Source organism: Penaeus japonicus, unplaced genomic scaffold (assembly GCF_977035675.1).
Source record: "Penaeus japonicus unplaced genomic scaffold, GWHDUDI00000001_assembly GWHDUDI00000010, whole genome shotgun sequence".
NCBI lineage: Eukaryota > Metazoa > Arthropoda > Malacostraca > Decapoda > Penaeidae > Penaeus > Penaeus japonicus.
The window spans coordinates 31,010,731-31,025,730 of record NW_028234412.1 but is presented as its reverse complement, the minus strand read 5'-3'; the positions used below and the strand labels follow the sequence as shown (position 1 = coordinate 31,025,730).

At 42.3% G+C, this 15,000-nt stretch overlaps 1 protein-coding gene across 3 annotated transcripts in view; it reads right to left on the bottom strand.

Annotated features, from left to right (window-relative positions):
- Positions 1 to 15,000, bottom strand: part of Wdr59 (WD repeat domain 59) — a 46,778-nt gene that overhangs the window by 30,220 nt on the left and 1,558 nt on the right. For 2 of the 3 annotated variants that reach the window (XM_043023080.2, XM_043023079.2), the window contains exons 2-11: positions 12,927 to 12,976; positions 12,614 to 12,752; positions 12,005 to 12,209; positions 11,207 to 11,397; positions 10,843 to 10,935; positions 10,395 to 10,634; positions 8,612 to 8,696; positions 8,300 to 8,404; positions 7,937 to 8,137; positions 7,439 to 7,602 (exon numbers count right to left, since the gene is read on the bottom strand). In XM_043023080.2, coding sequence (XP_042879014.1) covers positions 7,439 to 7,602; positions 7,937 to 8,137; positions 8,300 to 8,404; positions 8,612 to 8,696; positions 10,395 to 10,634; positions 10,843 to 10,935; positions 11,207 to 11,397; positions 12,005 to 12,209; positions 12,614 to 12,752; positions 12,927 to 12,976 — 1,473 coding nt within the window. Of the gene's footprint in view, positions 1 to 87; positions 5,202 to 7,438; positions 7,603 to 7,936; positions 8,138 to 8,299; positions 8,405 to 8,611; positions 8,697 to 10,394; positions 10,635 to 10,842; positions 10,936 to 11,206; positions 11,398 to 12,004; positions 12,210 to 12,613; positions 12,753 to 12,926; positions 12,977 to 15,000 lie in introns of those variants that run through there. The other variant, XM_043023078.2, reaches the window with a different exon arrangement.

Below are 15,000 nucleotides of genomic sequence, written 5' to 3'. Positions count from 1 at the left end.
TTTTCAGGAAATTACATGTATTACTCTACAAATTCTTGAGAAGTCCGATCCTAAAATTAATAGGTTAACTAAATAAAAGTCTTCTGCAACATTATAAACTTTTTTATGTATCACTATATACATAAATCACAGCAAGTATCACAATTTCTGGCATTTCGTCTTTATTCATTTCATTGGTAAAGAAAAAATCCTTTGACATTATTTTAAAACTATCATTCATCTATTCATGGAAGCATATTTTCATACCTTTCATTTACCGTAACGTGAATACAGGATATATTCGATGTAAGCATTACCAAATAATATCAGTCTCCCCTTTCATTTCAAGCTTTCTTTTACTATCTTCCGTTTATTCTTTGAAATATATTCTCATATTTTTCATTTACCATTGTACGAATACAGGATGCATTCGATGTTAATTTTATAAAAGCATATCACTGGCCCTTCTGTCCTGACTTCATCTAGTGGTCTAATCTCATGTGAAAGGAAGCTTCCGCCCGTGTCTTGAAGTGAGCATGGCACACTTCACATACCTTCCCTTCCGACATCCTCTCCCTCTCCCTCTTAGTCCCTTTGCTTCTTGTGCTTTCGACATTCTTCTCGCTATTTCTACCCCCCCTCTTCTCCTGATCCTTTCCTTTTCTCCCCGGTCTCCTCCCCACTCTGGCCCCTTTTCTCTCCGACTCTTCTCCCACACTTCCTGGTTCTTCAATCTTTTGCATCCTCACTTCTGGCTGCGTTCTTTCCACCTTTCTAGTTCTGATTCTAACAGCACCAGTCTTATGGTCTTCTCCCAATGCCATGATACTATCGTTAGAAGAACCTCCTCCACCTTCAGAAGGCAGTGATACGTAAGACCTACTCATTACCTGGCTTGACCTACTGCTACTCATCAGTGAGAGAGAATCTAATACATTTTCACTGTGGCAAAGGACATCTTTCCCTACAATTGGCAGATTTGCATGTAAAGGCAAACTCTCCTGCATGCCTGGACAAGAATCATCACCCTCTCTATCTATCAGATCTTTGCTCTTGCCCTTTTCTTGGGCTTCCACTTTGACACCAACGAGACCTGGGCCTCCTCCTGTCTCCGGGGCATGGATGGTGAGAACCTTTAGAACTGCCTCCCCCCGCCCTTCCTCCTCCTCCAGGCTGGTAATGGCAATGCTCTCTTCTCCCTCCTGTGGCGACTCCACCTCCATTTTCACTGTGATATTCTCCCTCCTCAACTCAGTGCGCTGCAATCTCTTTCTACCTCTGTGGGATATTGTTCTTCTCTGCTGCTCATTAGATTCATCATCATCATATCTATCGTGCAGCGCTTCTGCCGAGGAGTCATGATAGTCAAAGAAGTCCGTCGTACTATAGTTGTCGTCCTCATCTGTCGGTTCCTGTTTGATGGGAGGATCATGTTGGAAAGAGCGACAGTCCGCGTGGCGAGCCTGCACAACATGCTCCCGATACTCGCCTCTGCTGGAAAACGACCTGCTGCACCGATGGCAGCGATACAACATCTTTTTGACATCCCTAAGCGACCCAATATCATCCAAGTGAATTTGTTGTTTCTGTTCACTCCAGCTGGGAGAAGCAAACCTTGGTCTTTTTCTGTCCAGAACTGATGAGCTTTCCTCATCATCATCTACACTTAAATCCGGGGTTAAGGATTCATGTAAGGAACTTATTATATCGACTTTTGAATCTAGAGCACCAACGACTGGATCATCGACAATCTCTTCATTATCTGTGTCAACATCTGTACCTGGTATGGCAGAGTCCTTCCTCACCTCCATTTTTCTCTTACCATATCGAGCTCTTCTGGCTTGCCTGTCTATGGCGTTCTTGGGCAGCCTCCCCCTGCGCAAGTGCTCGATGACTAGACGTTTAGAAACGTACTTATCACTGAATTCCTCTGCAACATCATGGGCATTGAAGAGATGTTGGCGTAGCATTGCCAGGTCATCAAACACAGCATTACAGTCATCGTGAAAACTGCAGTCATAATACACAAGGATCCTCTTTTTCCGGACAGTTTCGTCTGCAGCGCGGATAGGTTTGTCTGGGAAGTAATCCCATTCCTCATCTGGATGCCTTTTGCGGTAGTGCGACACCAGGGACCGCTTCTCCCGGTACACCATCTGGCAGAAACGGCACCTGAACTTGTACAGGTTCTTTATGCGACTCTCGGAGTTGTTCATCTGCGCTTGCAACCACTTCGCCCTTTTCATCATCGCCCTCTCATTGCGGTGAGGGTCTCGGCCTCCTGTCTCTGAGAATCTGTGGTAGCGGCGGTGGTGGTTCTTCGACTCCACACTCGACTTCAGGAAGATGTTGCACTTGAGGCATTTGTATGCCTTCTCTCCTGGGTGCTCACGGAGTATATGCCTCGTCATGGAGTTCTTGATCGGGAACTTTGCCTCACAGTAGAAACACTTGAACTTGACTTTCTCCTTGAAGACCTCGTCATTCCGAAGGTCTTCAGGAATGAAGTAGATCAGCGTGTTCCCCTCGATGGTCATCTCCACCTGTGACATGTCAATGCTCGGAGAATCACTCTTGTCCTTCCCCCCAACACCACCACTGTTGTTTTTGGCCGACTCACGCTGCAATGAGACCATAAGCATCTTCTCTGGATGCTCACGTTTCTGGTGGTAGCGCAACTTGTTGGGGTCTTCAAAGCTGTTTTTGCAGAACTCACAGTAGTATGGCATCTTATCCTCGGGGTGAATTTTCACGATGTGTCTAAACAGTCGGTGCCGGACTTCAGTCTTGAAGGAGCAGTGTGGACAGCTGTAATCCCCTCGCACTGTACGGCAGCTGTGCATGGTCATCTTCCTGCACGTTTCAAAGATGTCGTCACAGTACTGGCAGAACCACTCTGGGTCATCTGGGTGTTGTTCTCGCACATGGCGTGCCAGTAGAAAACGATACATGAATGCACTACTGCAGTACCGACACTTGAATCTTTTTACAGCTGCATGAATTTGTATGTGTATGAGCATTTGTGTTTTGTTTTGGCACGTCATGTTGCAGATGCCGCATCGGTGGGTGTAATCTGCAAGTTTACGAAGCCCAACTTGAGCTGCCTTGTCCCTCCTTTCATGCATCATCATGTGGTTGTTAAATGTCCTCTTGTCTGAGAATGTCTCTCCACATTTCTCACACTTGCTGGCACTCTGCTCCACGTACAGTAGATCATGCACCTGCCACATGTGCGTAGTCAAATGTTCAAGAGACAGACACACTTCACTGCACTCGCCGCACTTCAGACTAGACATGTCATGAGCCTTCTGTCTGTGTCTCTTCAGGGACGTGTAGTCCTTGAAGCCCTGACCACACTCTCGACAGGTGATGGGACGTTCTCCTGTGTGCAGCCGCTCGTGGTACTTGAGGTTAGCTTTCGAGCGGAACGAAGCTGAACATCTGTCACACTTGTATGGCCGCTCATCTGTGTGGATGCGCTTGTGGATCTGTAGTGGTGTGCTGTAGTGGAAAGCCTTGTCACACTCATCACATTTGTACATCTTCTCTGAGTTGTGCGTGACTTTGTGGCTGTTCAAGGAAGAACGAACTTTGTATGACTTGTCACATTTGTCACACTGAAATAGCCCAGGTTCCTCACTAGGAGGTGCATTGTGTACAGAGATCTTATCATCTTGAAGGAGCCTCACCAGCTTCTGTGGAGTGTAGGGAGCTGAAGCCATAACCAGGTTCTGATCTGACCCTAAACTAATGAGCACAAAGTTGACCTTTTTGTCGTGGTAATTCTCCATGGGATCTGTGGGCAGGCTTATTGATATCTGTGTGTGTGTGTCACCCTCAGCTGCCACCAGCTCAACATGTGTGAGGTAGAGTTGGTTGCTTAGCATGATTATGTTATCCCCAAGGACTAGCACACCCCCCTCGAGGAGCTGAGGCGCAAGGGCAGCACACGCCTCCTCGGGCGGCCCCAGGTTGCTCTCCTCACAGTCGGGTAAGTAAACAAGCTTCGCAGAGACCTGGAGCGACTCATTTCTAGACCCTTTAATGAGAATGGATCCTTCCATGACAGCTGCATTCATTGAGGACTGCGCAGTAACCAACGGAAGGGAGAGCATTAGGGGTGCTGTGTCCATCACCTGTACTGAAACTACCTCTTCTGCCTCACCCTGCATGGAGACTCCTGCAGATGCCACATCTTCACCAGTCAGCAAGGCAGAGGGGGTCGGGAGGTTACTGGTCTCAAGCCCGCCCTCACATTCAACAATGTGTATCACTGCCTCTTCCTTCCCCATATCCACCTCTCCAAGACTGGCAGCTTCGCCAATTGGCACCAGACTGATCATATCCGAACCATCTACCAACCACCCCTCCAGACTCTGTGGGGACGTCCTCACTCTCTCACTGTGCTTCACGACATGCTCTAAGGGTGTCATCATCTCACTCTCACTGCTGAATCTAATCCGAAGGGCAGGTTCTTCTCCTCTAGGGTATTCATGGCTGTCTTTATCTGTAGTTTCCTCTAAATCATCTGTGTAAGACTTGATCTTAATAATGTGGTTGTCAGGAAACCTGCTGCTTTCAACCAATGGCTCCCTCTTCCCATTCTCTAGTTCAAGCAAGTAACTCACTGTGAGTGATTTCAGGTCTCCATCACTAGCAGTACTCCCGGCCTGCCCTTCATCCATGACCTCAACACTCCTGAATTCAAAGAGACTCTCCCTGTTCTCAACTTCTGTCATCACCTCATGTTCACTTTGTTTGCTCCCTCCAACAGTTAGAGTGTTCAAATCACATGTGCGGAACTGATGGTCATCGTCATCACTATCCAGTTCTTTCACGAAGTTAACCACTGTGTGGACTAGAGCACTGGAGTCCTCTAAAGCCATGCAATTCTGGCCAGCTTCATTGATAGTGGCTCCTTCTTCCTTAACATATGAAGCCTGCCCTACCAGACTAGCATCTCTGGAGTCCTTGCCTCCTTCCACCAATCCCCCAGGATCCTCAATCACACCTTCAGCCCCTGTCACCCCACTACACTCAATCAATTCTTCCGCCTCCTTCTTTAACACCGCGTAGTCTCCAGAGAGACGACACGTCCCTTCCATCAGTCCACTGCAGTCTCGTCCGCTCGAGCTCTCCTCTTCTTTATCCAACTCGTCAACTTCGCTTCTTTCTCGACAGAGTTTGATCTCTCCGCTTTCCGCCACCTCCATTCCTCCAGTCTGTGGGATTACAGTAGACTCTGGTTATTTCAGCTCAATCATTTTTTTAAAACTAACTTCCTTACCCTTCACTAACAAAAGTCTTTTTTAGGACTCATATTTCTTGATTTTCTTCAAAGATTGAGATGCTTCTTAATAGTTTGAAAGATGGTGATGAGGAAGTGCTTATACCAACCAGAGTCTACTGTGTCCCAAAAGTGCCTACTTGTGCATCACACAAAATGATAATGGTAATGCCTACAATAATAACTCAAAATACTTAAAAAGAAAATAAAAGTATATTTCTCCAACAATTCCTCTGTTCTTCTCAGTGGTTTTTCCAACTCTTCTTCATCTGTCACAGGTAAACATTTCAAACTATAAATAGAAGCATAATATATAATGCTAGATCTATCTAAAGACTAGCTTAGATCTTGCTATCCATCCATCCATCCATCCATCCATCCATCCATCCATCCATCCATCCATCCATCCATCCATCCATCCATCCATCCATCCATCCATCCATCCATCCATCCATCCATCCATCCATCCATCCATCCATCCATCCATCCATCCATCTATCTTCCTACCTATCAATAGACAGATAAAAATAGAAATATGATAGATAAGTATGCAAATTATCAATACAAAAATTATGATATATTTTTTACCCATCCCCATCCCCATCCCCATCCCCTTCCCCTTCCCCTTCCCCTTCCCCTTCCCCTTCCCCTTCCCCTTCCCCTTCCCCTTCCCCTTCCCCTTCCCCTTCCCCTCACCCTCACCCTCACCCTCACCCTCACCCTCACCCTCACCCTCACCCTCACCCTCACCCTCACCCTCACCCTCACCCTCACCCTCACCCTCACCCTCACCCTCACCCTCACCCTCACCCTCACTCTCACTCTTACACTCACCCTTACTTGTCTCAACTAACTTGTCAAATTCTCCTCTCGCCCTCGCCCTTGCCCTCATCCTCCCCCTCATCCTTATCCTCACTCTCACTCTCACTCTCACTCTCACTCTCACTCTCACTCTCACTCTCACTCTCACTCTCACTCTCACTCTCACCCTCACTTGTCTCAATTAACTTGTCAAAGCCTCACTCTCACCCTCAGTCTCTCACTCACTCATCCTCATCCTCATCCTCATCCTCATCCTCATCCTCATCCTCATCCTCATCCTCATCCTCATCCTCATCCTCATCCTCATCCTCATCCTCATCCTCACTCTCACTCTCACTCTCACCCTCACTTGTCTCAATTAACTTGTCAAAGCCTCACTCTCACCCTCAGTCACTCACTCACTCTCACTCTCACTCTCACTCTCACTCTCACTCTCACTCTCACTCTCACTCTCACTCTCACTCTCACTCTCACTCTCACTCTCACTCTCACTCTCACTCTCACTCTCACTCTCACTCTCTCTCTTTCTCTTTCTCTTTCTCTTTCTCTTTCTCTTTCTCTTTCTCTTTCTCTTTCTCTTTCTCTTTCTCATTCTCATTCTCATTCTCATTCTCATTCTCATTCTCATTCTCACCCTCACTCACTCACTCTCACTCTCACTCTCACTCTCACTCTCACTCTCACTCTCACTCTCACTCTCACTCTCACTCTCACTCTCACTCTCACTCTCACTCTCACTCTCACTCTCACTCTCACTCTCACTCTCACTCTCACTCTCACTCTTATTCTTATTTTTATTCTTATTCTTATTCTTATTCTTATTCTTACTCTTACTCTTACTCTTACTCTTGCTCTCACTCTCACTCTCACTCTCTCACCCTTACCCTCATCCTCAAGATGGTGCATCTTTTTGGGGGTTAATAAACTTTTAACAGATATCCATTTCAACACAGTTTCCTTTCACAAAATTGCCTGATAATGTGGCCGAACTAACTTACCTCTCTGCCTTATGGTTACAAGAACCAATAAAATGAAGCACAAGAACCAAATAGCAAAGAGACAAAGAAACAAACAATTAACAAGGAGTAACAGAGAATAAACAAAAAAAACAACTGCAGTTCAAACCAAGGCTATGCTAGACATACTTAACATTCTTGGCCCTTTGATAGAGAATCAACAAGGCTTAATCCAAAGCCTAAACCATTTCAAATGTTACAGAATAAAAAAAAAAGTGGGAACCTACTAGCCATAACTAAATAATCAAATGAGTATCAAATAATAAACTGATCACAATAAACTGAACAATAGAGATTAATCACTATCAAACAAGACAAACCCAAACATACTCACCACAACTTCTACAGAATTGACTTGGTTGTTGTCCAGTGACGTGTTCAGTAGAGAGAACTCCTGCTGCAGTGTCATGGGCTGTCCTACAGTCAGGCTGCTGCCGGCAGGAAGAGTCGAAGAGAGGCCTACCACTGACGTGCTTGCTTTGTTTGCCGCAGGGAGAGCTGACAAGGAAGGGGGAAGGGGGGAGGCAGAGGAAGAAAATGGCGGTTCATTTTGGCCTTCTGCTATCATTTTTATTAACATTTATTTGCATCTATTTTGTTTTAGGGAATATAATGGAGAGGCAGAGAATGAGATAGAGGGTGGAAGTGAGAGAGGGGGAGGAGAGGGACAAGAAAAGGGTGGGAGGGAGAGAGGAAGGTAGAAAGGGAGGGAGAGAGACAGGGAGGGAGAGAGACAGGGAGAGAGGGAGACAGGGAAGGGAGGAGAAAGAGAGAGGGAGAGAGAAAGCACAAGAATGGAAAACTGTCTCAACACAAACAGAAAACAACTCACTGCTGGTGAAGCTGGTGACCTGATGTGAGGGTGAAGGGGTGGCTGCTGACTGGACTCGAGTCTGAGATGTCTGAGATGGAACAGTCTCGGCCAGCAAACTCTCAGAGTCCCGTGGTGTCCCACTGGCTGCTTCTTGTGTACTATCATTTGCACCATCCAGACTGAATTTGTTTGAGGAAATGCTTTTATCCGGGTCACATCCTGTAGAAGGTGGCAATATATGCCATGAGTGGCTTTGATGAATTATTGGGTAAGTTGGCAATTGTATTTCCTTTCAATTAAATATCTGATAATTCATTTAGTGCCTCTTTTTACTGAACTTTATTTTTCAAAAATGCACAACAATATGAAATGATAACAAACCGTCAACAACAGAGTTATCGGCATCTTCAGTCTGCTGTGTGTCACTGTTGGTGAGGACAAAGTCTCTCCTCTCTCCATCTGCATCTAAGTCATTTGTCTCAGGACCTGGAAAATTAGTAGAAGTTAATAAAAATAAATTAGGCCAGCGAATAGATACTGGAGACGAATATCCATTTATTCTTTTCTTTTTCTTTCTTCTTTTCTAAACCCATTCATGTTGGGAACATGTACTTGCCATTGTGCTCTTATTCACTAAATCCATATATTCCTCATCATTCTTTCACTTAGATTCTTCAGTCAACTTCTACTTACCTGGTGTTGGTGTGGTGTCACTGGTATAATCACTGTCTGTGCGCTCTGTTAACATAGCCTCTTCCTCCATCTCGTGTCCACATAGCTATAAATGATCAAGCATGACATAAGTTCATGTATGAAACTAATTATCTCATGTTTTAACCCCTAAAGGATTTGCCTTCTTACAATCTGACACAGAAATGCACTAAACAAATGCTTCTGTCTATTCTAATATATTGGAATCCACAGGTTAATATCTACATTATGATACTTAAAAACATTACAAAACACTTCCTGGCTTCCAATTAAACATTGGTAAAAGATGCATATGTCTTCACCTGAGCATGACTATATCTGGCACATACACATCCTTTAGGAATTAACCCTTCCCAGACAGGTTATATCTAAAGACATTCAGCCTAGGCTGGGCACCTTAACCCATTCACGATGGGGGCATTCCAGCCGTCTAGAGAGGGTTAACCCATTCGCGCCGGTTGACGTGCTGACACGTGGTCGAAAAAAGCCCCGGACCCGGGTGACGTCCTGGCACGTGCTACATTTTCGGCCCGCGCGCCGGGAGGCCAGTAGCGACGTGCTGAAACGTCCGCATTAGAATGATAGATTATTCTTAGTACAATTCGATTTTCATACTTGATTTGTCTTAGCTACTTTAGTTTATCCTTCTAAATAGTAGAAAATGGGATATAACGTAATATGAATGACGTCTCAGGTACATACGTAATCTTGATTACGGCATGGTGATTTCTGTTTCTGATTTGTTGAATATGATGATCTGAGTCGAAAGGCTATCGTAAAATCAATTGTAATTGGCCGAGGAATAAAAAAAAAAAAAAAAAAAAATTATATAACATCTTTTGTTGCCCCACTAAAAGAAAATGACACTTGAAAAAACATTGCTGTTACTTGCATTCACTTGTATGCACATGTATGGTTGTTCATATTCTCTTTCTTTTCGTTTAGGAAGAAAAAAAAAATTGAAAAAAAAAACTATGTTTGTTACCTCACTAGAAGAATGCTTCCACTTCCCATTGGTATTACAACATAGGAGTAAAGAATATGGAAAAAGTTCAATAGAATAACACTAAAAAAACAGTGCTATAACATCTTTTTCGACTGATATACATCCTCTGAACATAGCACTACTTTCTACACATGATTACACTTTAGACGCAATCACGCAAACCATAAGGATAGGGTGGGTGAAAAACGCTCTGCGAGCGTCAGAGCGACCGCGCGCAGCGGGAAAACACCCCGGCACGAACGGTTGCGCGCTTGAAATCTTCCCGGCGTTATCGGGAGTAGGCGAAATTCCGCCCCGGCGTGAATGGGTTAATACATGTGTTTCCTGTCATTTTCTAAACTTATGGTTTATATATATATATATATATATATATATATATATATATATATATATATATATATATATATATATATATATATATATATATACATACATATGTATATATATATATATATATATATATATGTATGTATATATATATATATATATTAGGAAAGTGGAACTCACTACCATTTGGTATGATTCCCACAATTGCAGGAATAAATAGCTTAATTTCAATAAAAGGGAAAATGCAATACAAAAGTGATCTGATTCCTTGAAAAATGTGTCTCAAAAGGGTTAAAACAGATAATAAAAAATCAGTGAATTTCTCCTTGTCACCATAAACAGAAGTAACTCACCTTCTGTAACTTATACTCAGATTTCACTATTCTCTGGTATTTATCACTAAACATCTTCCCATCCACAGAGGAGACTCACCTTCTGCAGCTGGTGGTCTATCTTCCAAATCCTGAGGCTGTGGTCACGTGCCCACGTCACCAGCTGGTAGTCTCCAGGGTTGCTTAGGTTCTGCCGCCACTCAAACTCCAGCACAACATCTGAATGGCCCACGAAGGTATGCACGGGAGAGCTCATGTCTGTAACTGACCAAAGGCGTAGGGAGTTCTCCCCCCGTCGAAGCTGGGGGACCACCACCGCCACCACCCCCTCGCCAAAGGGCTGGAATTGGGAGAAAATACCAGTTAAGTAAATCTCCTAATGGGAAAAGGAGGAGGAAAAAAAGTGAAGAGAAAGCTATAGCAAAACAAATCTTCAACAAGAGATGAAATTTCTAAAATTGTAGTTAATTGTGGATAGAAATTACTGCACAACTAGAAATAAATAGTATCACTACAAAAGAGCATCAGTGCTTGACTCATGTACATACCGTGTATCGCGCCCGCCACACTGGAGACAAAGTGTTGATAAAGTTCTCAGCTTTGCGAGGGTTGAGGATATCAAAGAACTTCACTGTGCAATCCTGTTGGGTTCAATATTTTGGGAGATAAAATTTAAGTGTATAAAGCACATTTTCATTTTGAAATATAAATAACTTTGTGATGAATTTACTTTGCATTTTCATGTTCAGAATTTAAAAGAGCACATTACAAACAGAAATTTTGGAATATATGTGAAAAAATCTCAACATCATTTTTTTTTCAATTTCAAAATCTTTTCATAAAAATCCTGTTATAAATATGTACATTCCCATCTGGCAAAACCCTTGAGAAACGGAGGATCCACGGGCTTACGTTAGATGAGGTGACAAGGTGGTTCTCATGGTTGGGTGACCAGTCCAGGCCTTGGATCTTGGAGAGGTGAGCTGCAATATACTGCATGGGCTGACCTGTCTTGCGGTGGTCCCACACACGCACATCACAGTCATGACCAGAGGCCAGGAGGTGTGGATTCAATTTGTTCCACTTTACCTGTGATGCCCCAGCTAGAAAAAATATGTATATATTTATAAATTGGTTTGCTTAATTAATTGGTATTAGGCATACTACTAAGTGATAATCATAAATGTGTTCTGTGAAAATATCCCCTTTAATTGCTCTCCATATATTATTTCGCTTGAGCTGACTTTCATTTACCCTTCCAGGACTGGTTCTATCTTAAGATGTTAAGCCTGGAGTGGGCACCTTAAGATATTATATGTTTTCAATTATTTTCAAGACTATGATGGTATAGGTCTATATATGGCATAATAGCACTGATACTAATTTTAACAAAATGAAAAATGCAGCTCAAGAGTGATCCCACCTCATAAAACATGCTCGACCCAGAGCAGTCAAGATATCATTCAAAAGTATAATAAAAAAGGAGAGGTCAAATTGAGAAAAACAAAAATATAATGTTATATGTTGACATAAATATAATAATAATTGAGAAAACTGTCCAATCATCAATCATCTTCTACAAGAATGGCAAAATAAATGAGCTAATGCATAAAAGAAAGAAAGGGAATAAAGGAGGAAAGAAAGAATCAAAGAATGGAAAAAAAATTGTACAATCTTTTTTGGCTGTACATACACCCACCAAATACTCACCAATAGCCGAGAGAGAGGCAATGGGCTTGCGTGTTTCCCGAGTATCCCAAATGTGGACAAAGGTGTCTATAGAGCAAGTTACAAGCAGGTGAGGATCGAAACGGTGCCAGTTGAGATCTGTTATTGTTCTTGTGTGGGCCCGTAGTGTCGTCATGCCATTCAGACTCCCCTCCGTCCATTGGCATATCTCAGCTTTTTCACCAGACTATTCAGGACAGTTGTGGGGTTAAAAATGAGAAAGTATAAGTCTTTCAGTCCTATCTTATGCTACTAATATTTTCAAATCCCTAATATATCTGAAAATAAGGATTTAGAAATGCCTAACCACCTATTTTTTCCCTTTCCCTTATGGGATGCTGAGAGTCAAGAATAATGTGTCTATAAAAATGCAAGTGCAATGAGTATATACATACATAAATATGTAAATTGTATATTTAGAGGTAGAGATCATATGGTGATAGAATGTCATCTGACCAGAGTGAAATATTCCCATTACATGATAGCACATCACCTGACACGAATGGGTTAAAGAAAATCTAAAAAAAGAGACACAAATGTACGCTAATTTTCTACCCTTCATATCCACAACAATGCCTGAATACAACATACAGCAATCACGAAGGTGTGTCCCATGGCTTGCTTTGGGTTCCACTCAGCTGCTGTGACATCATACTTCTGTTGTGTTCTGTTGACCCTCTTGACAATCTCTAATGGCTTCTCCAAAGAGATAAGTGCTAGGTTACGTCTCCTATAAAAAATAAAAAATATTTAATAAACAAATTAATTCAAAAATAGTCAATAGGCATCTCTTTCCAGAAATTAACAATTCTGGCACATATCACAATCTGCTTTAAAGCCAATACCCTGAATTTATGCATTTGTCACCTACAGCGAGAAACTCAAATCACGTTACAATAATTACCCTGCAAGAAGTGTGTAGTCCCCACGCCAATCCAGTGCCATGGCAGTAGCCTGAAAACAATAAGATGATGATTATCATAAAGCTGGCACAGAGAGCTAGATAGGTACCTGGAAATATAAAACTGTATAAAATTTATCATAAAATAAAAGAATGATTCAGTAGATGTAAAGGATAAAGGTTACACCAGATATTAAAAGATCTGAAACACTCTGTGACTCAAGCCACCATGGCCTCTGCCCTTCTCAATGATAGTGTAAACTAATCCATATTTACTTGCAAGATGAGTTTGTAGACTTCACCAGCAATTAATCATTTATTAAGTATTCAGTCCAAGCTCTGTCTTACCAGTTTATATAAGGTGGAGGTTAGCCTCTGCAGTCCTAATAGTAACAATTACCAATATAGTTTTCTCTTTTGAGATACATATACAACCATTATAAGATTTACAAAAAAATTACCAGACGTGCTTGTGCTTCTGCATGCATGTGTAAGTATATTATGGAGAGTCACTCTATTAACCAATTAACCCAATCCCGACGGGCCCGGCAAGTAGTGGCAACCCCATATGCCGGGCCTATGGGTTAATAATAAAAGTAATCATGGTAAATTTTTACGACACCTCCAATAACTCAATTGATCACTTTGTCTATGTGCCTTTGGCACTCCAGCACAGGATCACTGAAAACCACCATGTATATTCTGACTACAAAGAACTTGGTCTGCTTCCTTATTTGTGAGTACTGACATCATCAGCTGGTGTCAACATGTATGTGATGCAGCATCGGCATTGAAGTGCATACACAGTCATGATGTATTGTGGCTATAATGGCACTAGCTTCAGAGCTACAGGGGCCGGATACTCAAAACTCTGGCAGTTTAAGACGTCGCAGCGGGTTATGCTCTCGTAAGGTACGATGTCCCTACGAGGTCGCAAATCTCCCATACTCAGAGAAAAAATAAAATATCGTAACCAAGAGAAAACCTCATAACCGTAGTTCGATGGGATACCCTCAGATGGTGGGACCATTTCGAATTTACCAATCAACAGTCAGCCCCTTAGACGTAACTACCAATTGGAGGCCACGGTCATTAGAAGGAGGAGCGAGCGAAAGAGAGAGAGGGAGTGGGAAAGAGAGCGAGAGTGAGATATAGATGATTATAAAAACAGATAGATGGATATTTGAATGGATAAATAGACAGAGAGATACAGATATATATTTATGAGTATATATATATGAATATATATATATATATATATATATATATATGTATGTTTGTATATAATAAATACATTATATTATGTATATATATATAATAATATAATACATATATAATATATATAATATATATATATATATATATTATATATATATATATATATATATATATATATATATATATATACATCTTTGTCTATGACAATACACCTTCATTTCCCAAAACTCTATAGTGTATTCAATATGTATTGTCATCACCTCCACTGGGTAAACAACAAGCGCATTCTATAATTGCTTGTTATCTTCTTTATATCAAGTGGCTAGGGAGAATGGAGGTATTTGTGATACACAGATACAATATAAAATTGATATGACGCCTTATACTTTGTCTGGGACAGTCAGTGAAACATAATCTATACAAATCTCGTTTGCACAAGTCAGAACTAGCACAACTTATTTCCGGGTTCACACTGTTACGAGTGCTCGGGACCACCCTTAAGTTACGAGGTGCTGTGACATCACGCAGGGACGCTTAAAAGTTTTGAGTATGACCCTCGGAGCTCGCAGTTCGAGTTAAGACATGCGCAGCCTGGCTGCGCGGGCTTACGACGTCATTAGCTGTTTTGAGTATCCGGCCCCAGGGTTCCAAAGTCAGCTTAACCCCTTGTTTTGTGACCAGTTTATAGAAAAATGTCTTTTAGGGTAGTCTGCACTGCACAGAGGGCGGAGAAGAAACCTTCCCCATCCCTCTAATATTTAGCCGATGCCACCAGCACTATATAACAACTGGTTTGAGAGCTAGTTCAGTAGTTATGCACACCAACCATCATCATGGGTTAATAGATTTCTCAATTGGT